This window comes from Bombyx mori, chromosome 4 (assembly GCF_030269925.1).
Source record: "Bombyx mori chromosome 4, ASM3026992v2".
NCBI lineage: Eukaryota > Metazoa > Arthropoda > Insecta > Lepidoptera > Bombycidae > Bombyx > Bombyx mori.
Window position 1 is genome coordinate 8,314,456 of NC_085110.1, and position 25,771 is coordinate 8,340,226.

The window sequence follows — 25,771 nt, forward strand, 5'->3', positions numbered from 1 at the left end:
CCAGCGGCCTTGTTTCATTTTCCCACATTTGTGCACTTTCACAGATATTAAACAGTTAATAAACCACCATTATTACACATTTAAACCCGAAGAAACACTAAATAGACAAAATAGAACAAATCACACAACTTCACTCCTCGCGTTCCTGCCAAAAAGTCCTGACATGTCTTTTGATGTACCATAACATACTTACCTGAAACTGAGGTGGTAAAAAATATGGCGGAAGACTTGTGGCTCTCCAGTCTTTCAAAAATTGTAGTTCCCGTCTCTTATAAATTCCTTTGATAAAAGGTTATAAAAGTTTAATGTTTTATTATTTTGCATCTGACATTCTCTTAATTTTGATTTAATGATGAATTTAGTAAATGATGTTTCGGAAACTACACTCATGTTGAGTTAGATGATTATGTAACTGTTTGTTACTACTAATAAAAATCATTTGTCAATCATGAAACTAATAACGTAATAAATCGCTGACAAACAAAGAGCATTATTATTGAAGACATGGCATTTGATATACAGTAATAATGCCTGAATATTTAACTTTAAATTAAATATTATTAAATATTTACTATGATTAATTCATGTTTTTAAAAATACATGAATTAATCATAGAAATCTATATTTTGCTTATAAGCTTTATTACACACACACACGCACACACACAAGTACACACACACACGCACACACACACGCACGCACGCACGCACACACACACAATAATTTATTTGTCCATCTCACAGTTTTACGTGCGAGTTTTTAATATCACCGTGTGTAGCATAATAACATATTCATAGTATATTCGCTTCATCGCTTCTTAGCATTTTTTTTTTATTTCCCTTGTAGACAGACGAGTATACGGCCCACCTGATGGTGAGTGGTTACCGTTGCCCATGGATTTCAGCAATGTCAGGGGCAGAGCCAAGCCGCTGCCTACCACTTAATACTCTCTACAAGCCTCGTTTGAAGAAGGACATGTCATAGAGCTTGGGAAACACCGTGGAGGGGAGCTCATTCCATAGCCGGATGGTACTTGGCAAAAAAGACCTCTGGAAATGCACTGTGGATGACCCCAGTGGCTCCAGGTAGTTCGGATGAACTCTACTCCGGTGGCAGGCGGTGCGATGGTAAAAACGAGATGACGATATCATCTCGAACAATTCTTCAGAGCACTCCCCATGGAACATAATTTAATATAAAACCAAGTTTAAGTCAAAGAAATAGTAATGTAACTATTATTTCTCAGGAGAACTTAACCTATATGATTTTACTATGATGCAGTGTTAGGAAGGTTTATACTCGTAGATATTGCTAAGGGGATTGTGTTTTATTGTTTTTACTGGTGGTAGGACCTCTTGTGAGTCCGCGCGGGTAGGTACCACCACCCTATCTATTTCTGCCGTGAAGCAGTAATGCGTTTCGGTTTGAAGGGTGGACAGCCATTGTAACTATACTGAGACCTTAAAACTCATATCGTCAGGTTTGAGCCCCGTGAGCTCACCTACTAGTTAAGGTTCCGGTGGAATAGCCTCTCAAGCCTACCAGCATAGGTAGGAAAAAAAAAAAAGAACTCATACCTCAAGGTGGGTGGCGGCATTTACGTTGTAGATGTCTATGGGCTCCAGTAACCACTTAATACCAGGTGGGCTGTGAGCTCGTCTACCTATCTAAGCAATAAAAAAAAAAGGTTAATTAAGTATAGGTATAATATGTATAGGTTAAAGATAGTAAGGGTTACTATCCTACTATTATTATAAGAAACTTTTAATATAAGATTCTCTGTACATGTTAATATAATTTTTAATTCACATTTAATAATTACCATAGAATGATAGGGAAAATTACCGCAGTAATAGTAAAAAATCGTAGTAAACGATTATTTTGATATTTGTATTGAAATTGAGGCGAACAGTCGCCTCAATTTCAAAACTCACATTAAAACGATTAAGTAGTCGGCTTTTGTTTAAATAAAAATGATATTATTTGTTAATTCAAACTAAATTATAGCAGGAATTGAATTGTACGTTAACTTCTGTAGAGTTTTAAATTTTACAGCTTATGTTTTTTTAAGAAAAGGTTAGGAATTCCAAAGCACCGAGTGTGCGTTTTCCGAACACTCTTGACAAATATATCCGTTCGTACTTTGTATTGATCGTCAACCTTTAAGGAATTAATAATGTATACTATTGATTGAGCTGCTTTAATAATGTTAAGTCAATTTTCGTAAGTTACTGAACGGAAATAATTTTCGTTCTCTGATTAAAAGTCAATGCTATCATTGATAGTTATTTACGTTTATTTATATATTTGGGCCTCGCTCTCACTGTCCCGTGTTATCTGAAGCTCAAAATGATATCTCAACATAGGTCCGACATTAAGATATTTTTTTTGTCAGGATGGAATCGCCGGACTTCCGCCCTCCACTAGAGATGGCGGGAGGGGCATGTTAAGACCTTAAGTCATGAGGCTGAAGTATTAACTGTATTTTAGTATTACTGTGATCTTCGCCAGAATGCATGATTACTTTATGCCAGAAATAGGCAGATTCATGTGCCTACCTATACGAATTCAAAACAAGCCCTAGTAAACTCAAATTTACAAGTGTCCAATTACTTACTACTCTTATTACTCCTAACATATTAATATTGACAGACGCTCCTCGAGTAATAATTATGTGCTTGAAATTTTACAAGCGATTACTCATATAATCACGACGTTTAGGTTATTAAATTGATTGACGATTTAGTAGACACTATTATTATCATCAATAGTCAGTATTAAATTTAAGTGTAACAACGTAATTTTAGCTGTGAACAGTAAGTGGTCACGAATATTTATGATGGCTAAAAAATAAAAGCAATGGAGAAATCACTACAAGGACAAGTCTTACAAAGATGTTCGTGCAATAATTGTTTTATACCACCATGGGGATTTACGGATCTGGAGGAAGAGAAGCTATACTCGGCTTACATCCAAAGACAGAGACAGCGCGCTGTTCCCCGTTTGCTTGCTATCGGAGTGCTGATTCAAGTGTTCGCTGTACTAGTTCCCGGAGAACGTGATTTATCCGTGGCATACTGTTCCGTTGTGATAGCGTTGCTCTTGAACTTGTTGGTAGCCGCAGCCTATATTTGCATACGGAAAGCTCGGCCAGCCCTCACGCATATAACATGGCTGGCATTATGGCTCCAATTACTATTCAGTACTTCACGCAGACTCGGCGATTCTTATAATGAACTACTAGGATGGGCTGTTGTCGTGCAATATTTTACTCTTGCAACAATGCCTTTTCATTACTTGCTGATGGTATTCTACAGCGCCGTTTCCCTGTCTACTTATCTTTTGGTGCAATATTACAACGCTTTAACAGCAGAAAGTACATTAGCCGATGATTTCCATTTCCAGGTACGTTTATTTAAATATTCGTAGTTACAAATGTTTAATCTTAATTCTTAAATATTTAGGATTTAAAAAAATAAGATATACACACTAAATTAATTCAGGGCTCTATAATTATGTTTAAATGCGAAAATATTAATTAAATATTGTCTATGTCTGTATGTAGAGGTTTGTAGGCTGCTGCTGATATTGATTAATTTACCAAATAGTAATGTACTTGAACATAGATTCCAGGATCAAAAGTTTGAAACTGTACGTAAATTATAAAAAAAAGTTAAAATCGTCCTTTTGCAAGACTAAACGTTATACGTATTTATTTAGTGTTCAAATTTTGTGACACAAATAATGGCGTAGATGGGTAACAGGTTCTTCGATTTAAATCTTAATCTCTAGATTTCATACTTTTCTTAAAGTAAAGAATTTTTATATTGAAAAGGCTAAAGCTCGTAAATAGCTACTAAATAAATTAAAATAAAATTGTTTGACAACGAAAGCAGAAAATGGTACTCTTAACTCTTTTGTGTTTCTCTACTTATATATAGATTGTCGCGTCAATTAGGTCAACGAAATTAGAATTTTATTTTCGATTTGACCTTACTCTTCAACAGCAAATTGCAAATGGAACATTATTACTGGGAGCCACGTTCCTCGGCGGTACCGCTTATGCAATTAGTGAAAGAAACCAGAGATGCTCTTTCCAGGAGACCAAGCGAAGTTTACGAGACAAATTGACTATTGAACAACAAAGCAAAGAACAGGTAAATTTTAATTTGATCTTATTTGGTGTCTAGATGTCTTGTGAGCTTGCACCGGTAGGCACCATGACCACTCTGCCTATTTTTACCGTAGAGCAGTAATGCGTTTCGGTTTGAAGGGTAGGGCAGCCGTTTTATTGTAAAAGCTGAGTGAGACTTAGAAGTCATGTTTCAAGGTGGGTGGCGGCATTTACGTTGTAGATATCTATGGGTACCGTTTACCACTTAACACCAGATGGGCCGTGAGCTCCTTCATCCACCATGACAAGAAAAAAATATTAAGCAAGTGAATGCCATCCGCGCATTTCTAATTCCATAAATATTTTACATTTCTCGCTTATTAGAAATGACTAGCGCGCGACCTTTCTAAAATTGTTAGTATGCCGGAAATCTATCCTAAAAAGCTTATAGAAAAAAGAAAATATTGACCTACGATACAACATAATCCGTACCGTCTAGAGTCGGGACCGTAACATAGCTAACCTATTAAAAGTTCATGTTAAAATATATCTGAACCTTTTAACATACCATGCATACACACTATAAATTTATGTTCGTTAAAAGAGCCACATAAAAGCTTTTAAATTATATGACTACTTGCAAAGTAATATAAAAATATTGAGATGTGTAAATATAACATGAATATGATATGATGATATAAAAATATTGTCTTCCTCTCTCGTTCCGCCACCTCCTTTGGCGAGATGATGGACTCGCAGAAGTCTTGCGTCACCTTCCAGGACCAGTCGATGCGGAACCACGTAGCCACAACGGTTGGCAGCCGCAAATCCGGTCCTATTTGCAAGATGAGGACACGGCGCTGTCCCAGCCATACCGGACAGTATGCGAGAGTGTGCTCGGCCGTGTCCTCATCGCAGCCACCGTGGTGGCACTTTATTGTCGGTTCCTTCTAAGCGACCCAGTGCAGGTGCTGGCCGAAACAACAATGGTCGGTGAGCATTTGCGTCAAACGGAAAGTGAGACAACCTCGGTCGCGGTTCACCCAGCCCGCTGAGGCCTGGCGCACCGCCTCAACGGACCGAAGATCGGCCGACAGATTCGCTAAGCGACGAGATGACGCCTCACAATCGTACTTCCTGACACTCGGCAGAGTTCATCCATTTTTGCGTTACATTCACAATAAGTTTCTAGAGATCATTTTTGACAAGATTTTTTTTATTGCTTAGGTGGGTGGACGAGCTCATGGTCCATCTGATGTTAAGTGGTTACCGGAGCCCACAGACAGCTATAACGTAAATTCCGCCACCTACCATGAGATATGAGTTCCAAGGTCTCCGTTTATACAGTACTACGGCTGCAACCCCCCCCCCCCCCTCCCCCCCGTCCAACCGAAGCGCATTACTTCGCAGCAGAAATAGACAGGGTGGTACCTACCCGTACGGACTCATAAGACCTCCTACCAGCAGTATAAAAAGTATCATACTATTCCGAAATGATCAACCTTTTCATGGTACTTGTGTAAAGTACACGGTGAAAAGAGTCCTCAGTCTGTCTGTGGCTCTGGCATTACTGATGTATATATGTGCCGATCCGGTAGGCGGCCACCTGCTTGTGCGTCAAATGCAATAAGAAATACCTTTAAAACTTTTGTTTTATAATCGTGTTGAAACGTCCTTTTTTACATAACAGGGAAAGTTTTGCCACGCAAGGCAACTTACATAAAAACAAGTACAATTTTTCAACTTATGAGGAACAGTTATTAATTCGGATATCTTCTTTATTATTATGTCTTCTTTATTATTTTGCTTTTAACGCCTGACAATCTCTAGATTACAATAGATAGCATTTTGTAAAATTCAATGAGTAGGTAGTAACTAGCGCTGTTTCTTTTTAGGAAAGGTTATTACTATCCGTACTTCCGGAGCACGTAGCTGTCCAAATGCGCAAAGAATTAGGGCTTATCGACACTCAATTCAAAAAAATTTATATGTCCCGACACGAGAACGTGAGGTATGTTAATGTGCCCATAATATTCTAATAATAATGTAGTGACGCAATCCGTATATTACTTACTGGGGTTTTATTATTTGAAATTACAGTATCCTGTATGCAGATATCGTAGGCTTCACGGCTATTTCGTCTACATATTCAGCGCAAGATCTTGTTGCGATATTAAACGAGTTATTTGCCCGTTTCGATCGACTCGCCGAGGTAAATGCATCATCCGAATTGATTGTTTTCGCTTTGGTTAAAAAAAAACACTCTGACGAAAATGTTTGTCTTGTTTAGAAATATCAACAGCTCCGAATCAAAATTCTGGGTGATTGCTATTATTGCATTAGCGGCGCACCGGTAGAAAGACCTGATCATGCCGTTCTCTGTGTGCACATGGGCTTGTCTATGGTTAAAGCTATTAAGTAAGTGGTCAACTAATAAGATTTATAATAAGATAACATATTGTTATATAATTTATATAATAACGTATACATTTTCTAAGAAATTGAATTCGCTTGGGTGTTATGTTACAATTGGATGGTAAACAAAAAATTGTGTGGCCGAAATTTCTAGATACGTACAACAAATCACAAACTCACCGGTGGATATGAGAGTGGGTATACATACAGGAGCGGTATTGGCTGGCGTCTTGGGTCAGCGGCAGTGGCAGTTTGATGTTTATTCAAGAGATGTGGAATTGGCCAATAAGATGGAGAGTAGTGGAATGGCTGGGTAAGCATTTAAAAGAAAAGTAACATGATTTACCATTTGGTATTGTTTTGAAAGGAACCGTTAATGCCGTATTACATTCTACAACGAAACAATCAAGGGAGTCGACTTAAAGTCTAAGAAAAACGTGGTTCCAAAATTTAGTAGTTTTTTTATTTATTTCTATTTTTTTTATGGCTTGGGTGGTTGGACGAGCTCACAGCCCACCTGGTGTTAAGTGGTTACTGGAACCCATAGACATCTACAACGTTAATGCGCCACCCACCTTGAGATATAAGTCCTAAGGTCTCAGTATAGTTACAACGGCTACCCTACCCTTCAAACCGAAACGCTTTACTGATTTACAGCAGAAATAGGCAGGGTGGTGGTACTTACCCGTGTGGACTCACAAGAGGTCCTACCACCAGTAATTACGCAAATTATAATTTTGCGGATTTGATTTTTATTACACGATGTTATTCCTTCACCGTGGAAGTCAATCGTGAACATTTGTTAAGTACGTATTTCATTAGAAAAATTGGTACCCGCCTGCGGAATTCGAACACCCTTGCATCGCTAAATAAGAATGCATCGGACGTCTTTTCCTTTAGGCCACGACGACTTCAAAACGTATGGCAGTGGTAATTATATTGCGGTGTCTATAAGCTTTGATAGGTGCTGAACTCTAGGCCGAGAGTATGCTCCTTTGCTCATCCTACGCAATTACAATAACTTAAATATTACTCGAAAGCTTTTTAGGTACGGTAGATATCACGAAGTTCGTGATGATTTACGCTTTTACAAACTTTACTTACTGTTGATCTCAATTTCTAAAAGTTTGTTTCATACTAAACTTCGTTTATATTTATATTATACCATGTTAATTACTCGCAGGCGCGTTCATATATCGGAAGTTACTTTAAGTTTCTTGAACGATGAGTTCGAAGTGGAACCCGCGCATGGAGAGCGCCGCGAGGAGATGCTGCGCCAGTCAGGCATAAAAACTTACTTTATTGTACGAGTTTTGAAACCGGTAAGATAATACTTCACGTTAGGTTTTTTTTTTTAATTTTTTTTATTGCTTAGGTGAATGGACGAACTCACAGCCCACCTGGTGTTAAGTGGTTACTGGAGCCCATAGAAATCTGCAACATAAATGCGCCACCCACCTCGAGATATAAGTTCTAAGGTCTCAGTATAGTTACAATAGGCGGGGTCGTGATACCTACCCGTGCGGACTCCCAAGAGGTCCTACCACTATACATATATATATTGATAATTCATGTTATTAAAGTCATAATTTATATATATGTGATACAGGAAGTGAGAATAATAAAATGAAACTGCGTTTATAAAAGCTCATGAACCAATATCGGCTGTCTGAGTATTAAAGCCGACGGCCATATATATACGTAAGGGATTGTTGGGGGGCGTAGAGAACAAACACCGAAATAGCACTAGAACTATCGAATCTCTCCCTTTTAACGAATATTTAGATTAGGTTAACCCCTTGTGTATTTTATTTTAGATATATTAAGCAACATTTCAAAATAATTTCTATTTAAGCTTGTCCCTGTCCATTGGGTCTGCCTGATATTAAATACCTTCTTCTTCTTAGCGTTTTCCCTGTCTAGTATCAAGGTCCGCTTTCCTACTTAAGCTCCCCCACCTTGCCAAGTCTTCGGCATCCGATATTAAATATCATTAGTTTGAAATTGGACTGCTCCTTGTTTTGGCTTTACTAGGTCTAACGAACAATCTTGTAAACAAACGAACAAAGTAGTGATTTGGGGTCGGGGAAACTAAACACGAAATCGCAATCATTTTTCAGTATAAATCTTAAATTCACCTACAGAGATACTTTTTAGACATTTACGTAGATTAGTATTTAAGTAAACATTGCTATGTGCAAAGGTTCCGCACTTCGGAAATTGCATATTAACAGATGTTCACGATATAAGTGCCTAACAGTTATCAAATTAGCCGTCGATCGAGTGCTCCTACAATTAAGTTCAGAGAAGCGGGATAAATTTTCAATACATGAACGATAATATAGACCAACATACACGGCCTTACGACAAATTTATGTGTATCTCAGTTAGTGGAAGACGGCGTCTTCTGGCATTATATTGCAAAAAAAAAGAAAGTGTTCATTTAATTTATTGCAAAATTAAAATGTAATCATATATTATAACAATGTTAATAAAAGGCTAGTTGATGCATATTAAATATACTGGCAACCCAGTGGGAAGGTAACTCTTTTCTATCCCACATGTTATAGGAAAAAAAATTCAATATCCAATAAATGGCATTTAGGTATATCCCGTGGAGTTACTTTACTAGTTCCATTTGTATATCTTAAAGGATTCCAACAGTGCAAAAAATATCCAGCAATACAAATTAATTCAAATAGAAATACAGTCAGCTAAATGTACCCTCATTAATAATGAAATAAATCTGTATGAGGGGCTTATCTTGAACAGCGATTTTTTGTTTTTGTGTTTAAAGCATTTGTTCATCCGTGTTAATGCAACCCGTTTTGTTCGTTCGAGTGAGCAATAACTATTGAACCAATTGTATTAAAGCTGTTTGGATTTTAAAATTTATATTTAGACTTTAAAACGCCACAATACCATGTTTTATTGCACTGCAATAGCGAGATATGGTGATGGTGAAAATGAAACAGCAAAATAGTAGGTAGTAGGTTTTTTTATAATTTCCTCGTATTTTTCGTAAATTGTCAACTTAACTTCAATGAGACGAAGTGACTTTTTAAAATATTCTAAGGCAGATTTATTGTAACAATAAATAAATAATGATGGCGTAACTAATGCCTATATTTAACATTTCTAGCACGTTCCGTAACTCCCCGGCATTATCTATCTATTATGTTAGTTTAGATTAGAGAAATTATTATTTTTACACAATGTTCAATAAACAGTATTGATTATGGAAATGTGTTTAAAGCTGTGTCTTTATTTTGTGTAGTACCAGGGAGGCGAAGAAAAGATTGCGACGGCAAACGAAGCGCTTGGCGGAGAGCTCGCTGACACGCTATCTGACCTCAGAGACGACGATGAGGTCTCGGTGAGTGCACTACTACTGTTACACCGGATGCGCGCGCTTCGACCTCGACCCCTTTCCACTTTTCGCCAGCTTAAATAAATGGGACACTGGACCACTAGGCGTACAGCGACTCATACTTATCTACGCTAAATATGTATGTGCATACCTGTCAACAAGCTATTCACTCTCTCTTACATCTTAAATATTCAGACCCTACACATGACCTAATGTTTTTTTATGGATCCGTTGCTCATCTATCACATAGAAAAGATTCATCAATTATTCGTAGGTTCTTTCACCACAAGACGAAGAAAAAGGAAACGAAGAATCAAAGATACTCTTGATGTTGGAAGAGGAACTCGTTAATAGAGATGATGATAGGTAAGTGTAGAGATCATTGCTTTAGGTGTTTAAAAGAAACATGGTTTTACTAAAGTCCTATCAATCGACCACGGTAATTTGAATGTATTGAGTTAAATGTAAATATTTTAAACTATGTTTATTTGTACGTCAACGGGATACAACATTTTATAAATAGTTTAGACATCTATTCAAAATTTTAGTTGGTAATGTAAATAAAAAATTGTTGCGTGAACTTAGCGCGAATAATAAACATTTATGTTTTTAAATTATTTCCATAATGCGCATATTCGACAGGAATTTAAATTTCAACTACCAATGTTTCTGTATGTATCATAGAATCCCCGTGGATTAAATTATTTCATTTTAGTAACTTATACTCTCCGTGAGTAAATAAAGTAAATGGTCCACTTTTCAACGAAACTGTGCATCGCAATTAAGCTAACAAACTGAGCACACTAGAGAAAAATTAAATGCAAGACAATACCAAACAACTGGATACTAATCTGGTTTGTTATACTGCTTCGATCAATTATTGATCGAAGTTATACCGTATAATTAATATAATATTTGAAATAATAATTTAATAATATAATAATAAAAATAAAAAAGTCGGTGGTGGCCCAAATGTAAAAAGCAGTCTTGCTGGACAATGCACGTATGCATTCCGATAGAGGCACCCGTCACGTGCGGACGTGCTCATCGACCACTCGATCGCCCGGTCTTTGTTCGCCCGGCTTTTGTTAGCCCGGCCATTGTTCGCGCGGCCTGTGTTCGTGGTACATCTGCCGACTAAGTGCTCTTCCTGGAAGTTTTTATTTGTTTTGTTTCCTTTTGTTGTTTCTGTGTTCGTGGTACATCTGCCGACAAACTGTTTTCCTGGAAGTGTTTAATTGTTCTGTTTCTTTTTGTTATTTCCGTTTTGTTGTGTTTTCTCTTTGTCCTGTAGTAATCGTGCCGCATCGCCACCTGTGTTCAATAGAACCGCTCAGGTCCGAGAAGTTGGGGCCTCGCCGCAAGGCGAGTGTTTTCAAGACCCGGGGCCGCCCCACCTGGGCACTCAGCGATCATGGACGCTGTATTCGCGGAATTCCTCCGACTTCGCCACCCACAGCTCGCCTCAGAGTTTCTGGCCTTCAAGGCCGATCACACCGCGAGCCCTCTCGTGGACTCCGCCGAGCTCGCTGCTCCTGCGTCGCCTGTACCTGCGTGCAAAGTTTCTGCATCGAGCACCGCAGCCTCCGTCGTGCCTGCCGTTCCCGCGTCGCCTATACTGGCGAGTAAAACCGCTGCGTCGTCCGCCGTGGCCACCGTTCCAGCAGCGCGATCATCCGCAGCCTCCGTCGTGCCCTCCAAAACACCTGCTCGTAGGTCACCTGCGCCCGCCTCCTCGTCCTCCGACTCTGACTCGGAGATGGAGGTCGACCTCGCTCCCGCCTCATCGACGGATGGATTCACCCTGGTACAAAAGGGTAAGAAGCGTGCCGCGGAGTCTCGAGCTCCCGCGGCCGCTAAAATTAGCAAAGCCGCGAACGCGTCGCGCCCCCGCCCTCAGACTCCCGTTGCGCCTCCAGCCCGTGCCACTCCGTCGCCGCGTCCGGTGGCACAAAATAAAACCCAGACCCCTCCCCCGGTAATCCTCCAAGAGAAGGCAGCTTGGGATCGAGTTTCCCTGGCCCTTAAGGCCAAAAATATCAACTTCACGAATGCCCGTAACCTCGCGAACGGCATTCAAATTAAGGTTCGAACACCCGACGACCATAGGGCCCTCTCTTCTTACCTCCGTAAGGAGCGTATAAGTTTCCACACGTATACGCTCCAGGAGGAGCGCGAACTCCGTGCCGTCATACGTGGCATCCCTAAAGAGTTGGATGCCGAGCTAGTCAAGGCCGACCTTCTCGAACAAGGCCTACCGGTTAACTCCGTACACCGCATGCACACAGTTCGCGGAAGGGAGCCATATAACATGGTTCTCGTCGCCCTCCAGCCTACCCCCGAGGGTAAGCAAATATTCAACATCCGAACGGTCTGTAGCCTTTCCGGAATCGCCGTCGAAACCCCACACAAGAAATGCACACCTAGCCAGTGCCATAACTGCCAATTATACGGGCATTCTTCCCGTAACTGTCACGCGCGCCCCCAATGCGTCAAGTGTTTAGGAGATCACGCCACGGCCTTCTGCACTCGCGATCAAAAAACCGCGACGGAACCGCCTAGCTGCGTCCTGTGTCGTACACAGGGTCACCCCGCAAATTACCGCGGATGCCCCCGAGCCCCGAAAATAAATCGCCGCGTCGCCCGCCAAAACCGCCTCCGAGCTTCCGGCCCAGACATCAAAGCCTCGGCACCCTCTGTGTCGCAGGCTAAGCCAGCGTTCGTTCCGGCGCCGGTGCCCAGTGTCTCGGCTTGGGCGAAACCGCTGCCGTACACGAACACGGTTACAACTCCCTCCTCCGCGATTCGTCCCGCCCCCGCAACTCGTCCCTCTCCCGCGACTTGCCCTCCGACCGCGTCCGATAATCTCGCTTTAGCGATCGACTTCTTTCAGTCGATTAACTTTGAGCGCGTTAACGCTTTGGGCGACGCCATTCGCGCTGCCTCCACTGCACAACACTTTATCGCCGTTGTGCAAGAATACGCCGACGTATACGCGTCATTAAATACGTACGTCCTCCCCTCACTCCGCCGGTAATCAATGGCGTATATAAGTAGAATAAAGCCCCTATCCGTAACGATAGGATTTTTTAACGCTTACGGTCTCGCAAATCAACGTGATCAGGTTTCTGACTTTTTGCGTGACCATCAAATTGATATCTTTTTAGTACAGGAGACCCTACTTAAGCCCGCGCGCCGTGACCCTAAAATCGCGAACTATAACATGGTCAGGAACGACAGGCTCTCTGCTCGTGGTGGTGGTACCGTCATTTACTATAGAAGAGCCCTGCATTGCGTCCCGCTCGATCCTCCCGCGCTCGCTAATATCGAAGCATCAGTGTGCCGAATCTCACTAACGGGACACGCGCCGATCGTTATCGCGTCCGTTTATCTTCCACCGGATAAGATCGTTCTAAGCAGTGATATCGAGGCGCTGCTCGGCATGGGGAGCTCTGTCATTCTGGCGGGCGACCTAAATTGTAAACACATCAGGTGGAACTCACACACCACAACCCCGAATGGCAGGCGGCTTGACGCGTTAGTCGATGATCTCGCCTTCGATATCGTCGCTCCGCTAACACCGACTCACTACCCGCTAAATATCGCGCATCGCCCGGATATACTCGACATAGCGTTATTAAAAAACGTAACTCTGAGCTTACACTCGATCGAAGTAGTTTCAGAGTTAGATTCAGACCACCGTCCCGTCGTTATGAAGCTCGGTCGCGCTCCCGACTCCGTTCCCGTCACGAGGACTGTGGTGGATTGGCACACGCTGGGCATCAGCCTGGCTGAATCTGATCCACCATCGCTCCCGTTTAACCCGGACTCTACCCCGTCTCCTCAGGATACCGCTGAAGCCATAGACATCTTAACGTCACACATCACCTCAACATTAGATAGATCATCGAAACAAGTTGTAGCGGAGGACTTCCTTCACCGCTTCAAATTGTCCGATGATATTAGGGAACTCCTTAGAGCTAAGAACGCCTCGATACGCGCCTACGACAGGTATCCTACCGCGGAAAATCGTATTCGAATGCGTGCCCTACAACGCGACGTAAAGTCTCGCATCGCCGAAGTCCGAGATGCCAGATGGTCTGATTTCTTAGAAGGACTCGCGCCCTCCCAAAGGTCTTACTACCGCTTAGCTCGTACTCTCAAATCGGATACGGTAGTAACTATGCCCCCCCTCGTAGGCCCCTCAGGCCGACTCGCGGCGTTTGATGATGACGAAAAAGCAGAGTTGCTGGCCGATACATTGCAAACCCAGTGCACGCCCAGCACTCAATCCGTGGACCCTGTTCATGTAGAATTAGTAGACAGTGAGGTAGAACGCAGAGTCTCCTTGCCACCCTCGGATGCGTTACCACCCGTCACCCCGATGGAAGTTAAAGACTTGATCAAAGACCTACGTCCTCGCAAGGCTCCCGGTTCCGACGGTATATCCAACCGCGTTATTAAACTTCTACCCGTCCAACTCATCGTGATGTTGACATCTATTTTCAATGCCGCTATGGCGAACTGTATCTTTCCCGCGGTGTGGAAAGAAGCGGACGTTATCGGCATACATAAACCCGGTAAACCAAAAAATCATCCGACGAGCTACCGCCCGATTAGCCTCCTCATGTCTCTAGGCAAACTGTATGAGCGTCTGCTCTACAAACGCCTCAAAGACTTCGTCTCATCCAAGGGCATTCTCATCGATGAACAATTCGGATTCCGTACAAATCACTCATGCGTTCAACAGGTGCACCGCCTCACGGAGCACATTCTTGTGGGGCTTAATCGACCAAAACCGTTATACACGGGAGCTCTCTTCTTCGACGTCGCAAAAGCGTTCGACAAAGTCTGGCACAACGGTTTGATTTTCAAACTATTCAACATGGGTGTGCCGGATAGTCTCGTGCTCATCATACGGGACTTCTTGTCGAACCGCTCTTTTCGATATCGAGTCGAGGGAACCCGCTCCTCCCCACGACCTCTCACAGCTGGAGTCCCGCAAGGCTCTGTCCTCTCACCCCTCCTATTTAGCTTATTCGTCAACGATATTCCCCGGTCGCCGCCGACCCGTCCGTTTATCTTCCACCGGATAAGATCGTTCTAAGCAGTGATATCGAGGCGCTGCTCGGCATGGGGAGCTCTGTCATTCTGGCGGGCGACCTAAATTGTAAACACATCAGGTGGAACTCACACACCACAACCCCGAATGGCAGGCGGCTTGACGCGTTAGTCGATGATCTCGCCTTCGATATCGTCGCTCCGCTAACACCGACTCACTACCCGCTAAATATCGCGCATCGCCCGGATATACTCGACATAGCGTTATTAAAAAACGTAACTCTGAGCTTACACTCGATCGAAGTAGTTTCAGAGTTAGATTCAGACCACCGTCCCGTCGTTATGAAGCTCGGTCGCGCTCCCGACTCCGTTCCCGTCACGAGGACTGTGGTGGATTGGCACACGCTGGGCATCAGCCTGGCTGAATCTGATCCACCATCGCTCCCGTTTAACCCGGACTCTACCCCGTCTCCTCAGGATACCGCTGAAGCCATAGACATCTTAACGTCACACATCACCTCAACATTAGATAGATCATCGAAACAAGTTGTAGCGGAGGACTTCCTTCACCGCTTCAAATTGTCCGATGATATTAGGGAACTCCTTAGAGCTAAGAACGCCTCGATACGCGCCTACGACAGGTATCCTACCGCGGAAAATCGTATTCGAATGCGTGCCCTACAACGCGACGTAAAGTCTCGCATCGCCGAAGTCCGAGATGCCAGATGGTCTGATTTCTTAGAAGGACTCGCGCCCTCCCAAAGGTCTTACTACCGCTTAGCTCGTACTCTCAAATCGGATACGGTAGTAACTATGCCCCCCCTCGTAGGCCCCTCAGGCCGACTCGCGGCGTTTGATGATGACGAAAAAGCAGAGTTGCTGGCCGATACATTGCAAACCCAGTGCACGCCCAGCACTCAATCCGTGGACCCTGTTCATGTAGAATTAGTAGACAGTGAGGTAGAACGCAGAGTCTCCTTGCCACCCTCGGATGCGTTACCACCCGTCACCCCGATGGAAGTTAAAGACTTGATCAAAGACCTACGTCCTCGCAAGGCTCCCGGTTCCGACGGTATATCCAACCGCGTTATTAAACTTCTACCCGTCCAACTCATCGTGATGTTGACATCTATTTTCAATGCCGCTATGGCGAACTGTATCTTTCCCGCGGTGTGGAAAGAAGCGGACGTTATCGGCATACATAAACCCGGTAAACCAAAAAATCATCCGACGAGCTACCGCCCGATTAGCCTCCTCATGTCTCTAGGCAAACTGTATGAGCGTCTGCTCTACAAACGCCTCAAAGACTTCGTCTCATCCAAGGGCATTCTCATCGATGAACAATTCGGATTCCGTACAAATCACTCATGCGTTCAACAGGTGCACCGCCTCACGGAGCACATTCTTGTGGGGCTTAATCGACCAAAACCGTTATACACGGGAGCTCTCTTCTTCGACGTCGCAAAAGCGTTCGACAAAGTCTGGCACAACGGTTTGATTTTCAAACTATTCAACATGGGTGTGCCGGATAGTCTCGTGCTCATCATACGGGACTTCTTGTCGAACCGCTCTTTTCGATATCGAGTCGAGGGAACCCGCTCCTCCCCACGACCTCTCACAGCTGGAGTCCCGCAAGGCTCTGTCCTCTCACCCCTCCTATTTAGCTTATTCGTCAACGATATTCCCCGGTCGCCGCCGACCCATTTAGCTTTATTCGCCGACGACACGACTGTTTACTATTCTAGTAGAAATAAGTCCCTAATCGCGAAGAAGCTTCAGAGCGCAGCCCTAGCCCTAGGACAGTGGTTCCGAAAATGGCGCATAGACATCAACCCAGCGAAAAGTACTGCGGTGCTATTTCAGAGGGGAAGCTCCACACGGATTTCCTCCCGTATTAGGAGGAGGAATCTCACACCCCCGATTACTCTCTTTAGTCAATCCATACCCTGGGCCAGGAAGGTCAAGTACCTGGGCGTTACCCTGGATGCATCGATGACATTCCGCCCGCATATAAAATCAGTCCGTGACCGTGCCGCGTTTATTCTCGGTAGACTCTACCCCATGATCTGTAAGCGGAGTAAAATGTCCCTTCGGAACAAGGTGACACTTTACAAAACTTGCATAAGGCCCGTCATGACTTACGCGAGTGTGGTGTTCGCTCACGCGGCCCGCACACACATAGACACCCTTCAATCTCTACAATCCCGCTTTTGCAGGTTAGCCGTCGGAGCTCCGTGGTTCGTGAGGAACGTTGACCTACACGACGACCTGGGCCTCGAATCTATACAGAAATACATGAAGTCAGCGTCGGAACGGTACTTCGATAAGACTATGCGTCATGATAATCGCCTTATCGTAGCCGCCGCTGACTACTCCCCGAATCCTGATCATGCAGGAGCCAGTCACCGTCGACGCCCTAGACACGTCCTTACGGATCCATCAGATCCAATAACCTTTGCACTAGACGCCTTCAGCTCTAGGAGCAGGCTTAGGGACCTCGGTAACCGTACTCGTCGAACTCGACAAAGAGTTCGCCGTGCAACCTAACCCATGAATCAGCTCGCTGAGTTTCTCGCCGGATCTTCTCAGCGGGTCGCGATTCCGATCCGGTAGTAGATTCATTCGCGAAGCAGCTACTCTTGAGTTGTTAGGTCTCTTTCGGAGGCGCTCGGGCAGCTGTTAGCAAATCCCACCCCTCCTGGCTGAGCCTTTGCTCGCCCACCTGTCCTGGTGAAACTGGAAAGGCCTCCGGGCCACCAGTAATCCTTCAATCATAAAAAAAAAAAAAAAAAAAAAAGAATGCACGTATAGTTCGCCGGTTTCTCGCCAAATAGTCCCTAACGCTCCGGCCGATTGTTGCCCACCTCGCCAGAGTGTGTCCTGCCGTCTTCTCAGGCGAGGCAGTGTTTAATACACATAATAATAATATAACTCTTTATTTAATACCACATGTACAGAGTAAGCATATAAAACAAATAATAGTCGGTGACATAAATTGGCGGCCTTATCGCTGAAACCGATATCTTCCAGACAACCTTGCAGGGAGAGGAATAAGCAAACTGGATGGTGCTATATCTTAATAAACTTACAAAAAAATATATACTTATATACACATGTGAAAAATAAATACAATATAAGAACAAATATAAGAATATATGCAATATATTCAAACAGCAAGCTAAAAAGCGTTTATATCTTAAATGTTTGCTTTTTAGGGAATTGGCGGACGCAACAACATTGTGCCTTACTTTCAAGGGTTCCGAGGCTGAGCAGGCCTTCGTGAACCGTAACGATCCCTGTCCGCTGGCGCTCGCGGCTCCTCCGGTTCTGCTTCTACCGGCCGTGGTCGCAATCGCTAGTTTTGCGGTTCCCCCTACTTGGGCATTGAGTGCTGTTTACATGGCACTTGTTTTGGAGACAGGCCTTATAAACATCATCTATTATGTGCACTACAGATACTCACAATATAAGGTTTGTTTTAATGTAACATTCAAGCTGCAGCAATAATATAGGTATATGTGCAATTTTATCGATTTTTTTATTTACGGGGAAATACACTGGTATACAGATTGTACTACAATAAAGGAGGAAATTGATAAACTTAACTTAAGATTTAAGCTTAAGACTTAACAGGGAAGGCTAAAGGAACATTCATGTTAGTTATAATAAATAGACAAAGCGAAAGGATATATCATGGAATTTTATTATGTATTATAAATATATGTATGTATATGACTTACTGACTAGGAGCTACCCTCATCGGAGGACATGCTCAAATTGTCACATAAGCTTATTTATTTCATGCTGATTGTAGAGTATAAAAAAACACAAAAAAAAATAAAAAAAATTGTTGGTATGTTCATAAAAAAATTATAATCCATAGATTCATAGCAGTGTATTATAATAACGTATATTTAATGGCGCTAACAAGATACCGAATATCATCATTATACCAAAATGATCAATTAACTAATGGCCGCATTCGGCCGCCATAGACATAAAGCGCACCCCTGAATTAGAAAATAATCATAAAATCTCGATAACATTTTATTCTTAAATGATAAATAAAGCCATCGTTAAAAGAGTCAATGGCAATATTTGATTACCGGATTTCCAATGTACCTATTATTCACTAAAAATCTGAAATTAACTATATTGTAGAAAAAATTTGCGCACCTGTTGATAATATACTTGTCGGCCATAATAGCAGATATAGTTGTAGTAGGGACTAAATAGAATTTTGGATATTGTACACATCCGTGGCTTTATTTAACTTTAATAGCAGAGACAGTTGTACTATGAACCAAATAGGATTTTTGGTACAGCTTTTTTACAGCTACAACTGAGTCGGTGACAGTTTCAGAAGAGCTCAGAATCCGTCTAATAGGCTTCTGGAGCACACAGATATCATAGCGTTTATGCTTCATACAGATATCAACTACATTGAGGCATGAGATAGAAGTCTATATAAATAAGTATCCATTACCAGTAAATATGCAACTTTATTAATTGGCGAGTTTGATGAATCGCAAAAAAATGTAAGGCACATATTTTATTTCAAAAAAAAAGTAAGACTCAGTATCAGTACATTAATATAATATACGAATAGACTAAAAATCTTAGCAATTAGGTCAGTCATACTTTCATAAGGACGACATAAAAATCTATTGTTGTGTTAGGAGTCCATCAATGTTAGCGACAAAGTAGATTCTTCGATTTTATATTTAGTATGAAGGATAGCCGCTATTTCAAGTTAATTCACTTTGGGGGTCTAATGGTGCTTGTTATCGCTAATGACGACGTGGACCGTTAATTCGATATCTTATTTACGTCAGTAAAGAAATTCTATGATTATTTTTATTGCATACTAAATTGAATGCCGCGCCCTACTCTAAAACGTAAGGAAAAGTCTTAATACTGTAATTCAGTCGTGCCTGTCCTACCTACTACCAGTTCTAGTTTAGGTGGTTTAGCTTTAATTCGGAGAGCATGAAAAATAGGTATGTAGATAATCATTCGTGGGGGACTTTAAATACAACTAGGAGTTGATTACGGAGAATGTTTCTATACCCAAAAACCTTTCAAGGGCAGGGTAGGGCATCCATTGTTATTTCAGTACAATTATGACTTTAACCAAATGTCTAAATGTCATAATCTGGTTTCGTAATCTGCCCATCAACTACTAAAATATGAATACCTCCATCATTTTATGTAATGTAGTTTAGTTGTCCAATTTAAAATCGTTTTGTACCAATAAATAGTTAACCACTTTTTGAAGTTATTCATTATATTTGCAGAAAAGGGACATCAACCCTCAGTGGAAGGTTACCTGTGGTATTTTCAATATATCCATGTTCGTCGCGGCAAACGTTGCTCCTCTGGTAAATACTGAATGTTCAATTTACTTCGGATAAGAGTATTTTAATTTTTTTTTAAACTAATCTATTAGCAGTAATAATTTTTTTTGCTTGATTATATGAATAATCCAACATGGACTATTTTATTGCTGTCAAGGGTCCGAAACCCAATAGATTGTGAGTAGTCATCGTCGTTCACGGGAAGCCAGAGGCATAAAATAAGCTTTGATCTAGGCATGATTTTCTAACATCACTAAAAGAAGACACTCCCAAAACCGAAACGGTCATAAATTCTACTACAAATCTTTATTATCAAATAAAATTTAACTATCACTTTATTTATTATACAACCCAAAATAATCAAGTATAAAACTTTGGGTTGACAACTCTACTGGGTCAACAAAAGTGTAAGAAGCTGTTCGGTTCCAGCGCTCATGCTAGACCGGGAGTCGTGTGTTTCAACCAAAAGTAAACAAGATTTAAATTTTACAAAGAAGCAAATGCAATTTCTTCATGGTAATTGCGAGTTCATAAAATTAAATGAAGTGAAACTTTTCGTTCCGCAGCTCATCTGCGGCAGTTTTGAATCAATGATCGACAGTGGAATTTCAGATAATTCGATGTCACATCTCACCGTGAGACGCTGTCTTCACCCCTCATATTACTATCACGTAAGTATTTAAGACTTTCACATTATTTCGGATCCATTGTTATGCAGGCGAATTGGAGATGGAGATATACAATATTTTTATGCATTTATTAGGAATTATCGGAAACGTGTGAAAATAGGTACTAACTACATTTTGACTAAACAAGAATCTTACATAACACAAGCTATTTAATTTATTCTGTCGTAACTATTCAACAGAGCGAACGAGGACGCGCATTTGCTGTTTCAGTTATGTTTAATATTTATATACTTACTTTTTATTGAAAAAAACTAACGAACCTATCTGATATTATGTTGTTGATAGATTCCGTAAATATTTTAGCTAGCTTATACCGACCTTAAGCGATGAGATCAAAGTTTCAAGTATTTTGATTAAAAATAAATCCATTCTTCGATCGGAATATATGACTATTTTACGACCAAAATTGTTACAATGGGGCGTTTTGTAAACCCACACAGTCACCATTAAAATGTTTATATGCATATCGACATGTTTAGTCCTTCATACATAAAGAACATGAAGACATACTTATCCGCATAATAGATGCTTTTTTTTTAACTTATGACCATTTGAAAGTCAAGACACATATTACTGTTGTAAAGCCAAGTTTAAAGGTGATCAAAAATGTTTAGTCATTTGGAAAGTTCATTAATTCTTCAATTCTGCAATATCATTTCAGCAGAATACGTTTGATTTTATTGGAATGCATATTTACGAAATTAAGATTTTCTCAATTGTCTGTGTTCCCTTACATTTTCAACATTGTTGGTTTACGGCATAGCTTTTTTAGTTCGTATTAAAATATCATCAACAGCAAATTATTAACAAAGAATCAGCATCAACACAAAAAAAAAGATTTTGTAGTGGTACCTACAGTTTTAGTGGTGATATGGTTATTATGAGTAGGGCAGTCTTTAATACAATATAATACTGACTTCGATTTTGGGTCTTAAGGCGGGCTACTGTGTCCACGTTGTAAGTACTTTACATTAGTGGTAGAACCTCTTGTAAGTCCACGAGGGTAGGCACCACCGCCCGTGGTACCTACCCTACCTATTTCTGCCGTGAAGCAGTAATGCGTTTCGGTTTGAAGGGCGGGGCAGCCGTTGTAACTATACTTGAGACCTTAGAACTTATATCTCAAGGAACCCTCCTTTACGGCATTACGGCTTACGGCGCATTTACGTTGTGGATGTCTATGGGTTCCAGTAACCACTTAACACCAGGTGGGCTGTGAGCTCGTCCACCCATCTAAGCAATAAAAAAAAACTTTGGGCTGTGAAACCCTGCTCATGTATGAACAAAAAAAGTACATTCTTGATCGACTTGTTCTAATGTATAATGTAGGTGGGTGCGGGCGCCGCGTGTGGTGCTTTGTGGGTGTCTCCGATGGGGGGATGGTCACGGTTCGTGTTCCTGGGAGCGCTGGCGTTGGCTCACGTGGTGCCGGCGGTGGTGCATCCCGCGTTGCTCGCCTCGCGTCCGAGCCTCGACCGTGACCCATTTCGCCTGCCGTTCAACGCATCTAAAGATTACGATGAAGACTTGTTTATGGCTCTGTAAGTACATAATTCCGAACTTCTCAATTTACCATCATAATTTGACTTACTTCATACTTATAATCTTAGTTAAGGCCTTTATTATTCAAAAGATCCAAAGGTCTTACACGAGCTGGATGCTATGTACAACTATGAAGCAGAAGATAGTGAAGATACTGACATAAGTCCTGGACTGCTTCTGCTAGTGTTATTTCTCAATCTGTCCGTAATCTTAGCATCTTTATGATATCTCCTTTTAATCCCTCCCATACTCAAAGGTTGGCCACACTTTCATTGTCCCTGAAAAGGTTCGAAAACTCTAGAAAATAATTTCTAATTTCCACCTACCGACTTAAATCCTAAAATAATGTGAAGAAAGTATTTCAGTATGGTATTTGGTAACATTAGAATATAATATTTATCCTTATTGCTGATATCTAAATATTATTGCACAAGTACTCAGTAAAGTAAAATAAAAACTATTCGTGCTGATAATAAAAACATTTACGAAGTCCAAAATACGTTCCCCCTTAACGAATTCTTGGTAAATTATTAATGTAGTAGGTTTGCAAGAATGCGTCATATTTTAAGTAACTCAAGGTGACATGCTTGCATTGTGAGTTGTGACTTGTGGATCAGTATTTAATTTCGTAGAACATTGACGCATATCAACGTTCAACAGAACGTAAAAGCAATCTTGAAGTTTTGATTCAAAATAAAACTTGGTATTTAATACATTTGCAAATCAAATTTCAGAATTAATTATTTTTATATCTTGTTTCAGTGCTCAAATTCATGGAGGCCGTAATCTACTGCTTTTGTTCTTCATTGTCGTTGCGATCCTAATATTGAATAGATACGTAAGTACTGCTAAACTAAATAAATAATGTGGTAAAAAAAAAAAACAAATAATGGCCTAAATGTTTGGTTCGTTTGAGAATTCCATCGTGATTAATAAATACTATTACTTGCCACGTTTAAGTGTTCACAGACGTAATGAATGTTTCAAATACAATAAAGAATCAATGTTAATCATAGTTAGTTTTATTTAGAAACTAGCGACCCGCCCTCGCTTCGCTTCGGAAACATTAAATTTTATTATTGATAGGCGAGTCGCGCCATGTTGCGCGCGGTACGACAATAACTGCGGGTGACACCGCGGGGCGAAGCTAGTCTAAAAAAGTAGCCTAAGTTACTCCTTATATCATCAGCTACTTATCAGTGAAAGTCCCGTCAAAATCGGTCCAGCCGTTCCAGAGATTAGCCGGAACAAACAGACAGACAGACAGACAAAAATTGTAAAAAATGTTGTTTTGAATATATTCCTTCATATGCATGTAGTAAAAAGAGGCTATTTCAATATTACAAACAGATACTCCAATTTTATTTATATGTATAGATAACAAACACGAAATACCGAATACGAATTTAGCAATATAATTTTATTAAGTAGTGATTACACGGTCGAAACTGCACATATCGTGACTGTACGTACGTTAAATAGAGTAAATCCCAGTTTCGACACGTTGAAGAGCGCTCACTCGCGTGTACAGAGTGCGTGTAATCTCATTTGAATCGACGTTTGCTATTAATAAGTTTGTTTACATCAATGGTTATGTTTTCAACTACTATAAATACTAGCTATTTCAATGTTTCCTTAACACCTTTAATACGTTGTTCGTGAGTTATTATTACTAGTAACATGTACTTATATATTAATAGCTTATCATTAAACTCGAATTCGGTAAAACTAAAGGAGGGTTATATTTCAACAGTATATGTCAATGGGTATGTATCTCATAGCTACAGCGTCAGTTTTGTTGCTAAATTACGAAACATAGAAAACTATTTATCGTAATAGGTATGACCATTACGACATTTTAACACTCCGCGTTTCTTTAGATATCCAAGTACCAATTTGACGTTACATTTAAATATTGAGACTGGTTATTTTTCCAAATACATATCAATAGCGTCTATTCCTTGATTTAATTATCACATATATATATATAGATTATGTTCAATAACGTATCCGGCAATCAACGACTAATTTTGATTTGCAGATTTTGTTTTTAAAATATTTTATGTATGACTATAAGTGTTTCTATGTTTCTCTCTCTTTCAATTTAATTCGTTGGTTATCTACTTTACAGTACTATCTACCTAAATATGCGACTGTTCTGACTGTAATATGCATTGAAAAACAGACAGAGCCTGCCTATGATTAGGACGCCCTAGATACGTCCTTACGGATCCATCAGATCCAATAACCATTGCATTAGACGCTTTTAGCTCTAACACTAGGAGCAGGCTCAGAGACTCCGGTAACCGTACTCGTCGAACTCGACAAAGAGTTCAGCGTGCAACCTAACCTAAACATCAGCCCGCTGAGTTTGTCGCCCGATCTTCTCAGCGGGTCGCGATTCCGATCCGATAGTAGATTCATGTATATATATATTTGTTTAGTAATATATCTATATATATAAAAATTAATTGCTGTTCGTTAGTCTCGCTAAAACTCGAGAACGGCTGGACCGATTCCTTTTGTTTGTTTTAAGTTTATTTTATACAAAAGTTTAGGTCTTTTATTTATCGATTAAGGCACTACGAAGTCTGCCGGGTCAGCTAGTTTATAATAAATTTTGATACGTAGTTGGAGTCACTAGAGCGCGCCCGGCACTCCCGGGGCGAGCGCATGCGCGGTCAAGCCGAGCAGGCGAGCGACCTGCGCCGTCGCAACCAGCAGCTCATCCACAACGTGCTCCCGCCGCATGTCGCCACGCACTTCATGGGCGCACGACACCACCATCGCGACCTCTACAGTCAAAGCTACGCCGAAGTCGGGGTTCTATTTGCCTCAATGCCCAATTTTACAGGTACGTTCTTGTGTCGTCTTTGACTGACCGAATAGTCCACAATTATTTGTAAAATATGAGAGCGTCGCAACATCTTCATATCACGTAAAGACTAACTGTCACATTAATATAATAAATATGTACTTACTTCCTAACGATTCGTGACATTTAAACTGCTACATTTTACGCTATTCAGGAATAGGCTTTCAATGGCCACCTTCGTCATGTTGTTATGGTTTATGGTAGAAATTAATGGTCGCTACTTTCCAAATATAAACTCTTAGAGTTTAATGACCACTTATCCTCCTACTCTTCGACATCGCCCTGCCTCTTAACCGCTACGTTCATTTTAAAAGCAACTTATACCACGAATTCGAACAAGAAATGGAT

At 41.2% G+C, this 25,771-nt stretch overlaps 1 protein-coding gene across 6 annotated transcripts in view; it reads left to right on the forward strand.

Moving 5' to 3' along the window:
* The window catches only part of LOC105842081 (adenylate cyclase type 8), a 40,085-nt gene that overhangs the window by 2,982 nt on the left and 11,332 nt on the right, over positions 1-25,771 (forward strand). For 4 of the 6 annotated variants that reach the window (XM_062668205.1, XM_062668206.1, XM_062668208.1 and 1 more), the window contains exons 2-16: positions 2,808-3,405; positions 3,942-4,157; positions 6,010-6,125; positions 6,215-6,326; positions 6,405-6,532; positions 6,684-6,842; positions 7,713-7,851; positions 9,807-9,905; positions 10,174-10,265; positions 18,176-18,431; positions 20,258-20,341; positions 20,884-20,988; positions 22,336-22,547; positions 23,311-23,386; positions 25,180-25,402. In XM_062668205.1, the coding sequence (XP_062524189.1) occupies positions 2,860-3,405; positions 3,942-4,157; positions 6,010-6,125; positions 6,215-6,326; positions 6,405-6,532; positions 6,684-6,842; positions 7,713-7,851; positions 9,807-9,905; positions 10,174-10,265; positions 18,176-18,431; positions 20,258-20,341; positions 20,884-20,988; positions 22,336-22,547; positions 23,311-23,386; positions 25,180-25,402 (2,563 nt within the window). In that variant the 5' untranslated portion in view covers positions 2,808-2,859. Of the gene's footprint in view, positions 1-552; positions 3,406-3,941; positions 4,158-6,009; positions 6,126-6,214; positions 6,327-6,404; positions 6,533-6,683; positions 6,843-7,712; positions 7,852-9,806; positions 9,906-10,173; positions 10,266-18,175; positions 18,432-20,257; positions 20,342-20,883; positions 20,989-22,335; positions 22,548-23,310; positions 23,387-25,179; positions 25,403-25,771 lie in introns of those variants that run through there. The other 2 variants (XM_038010627.2, XM_062668209.1) reach the window with 2 other exon arrangements.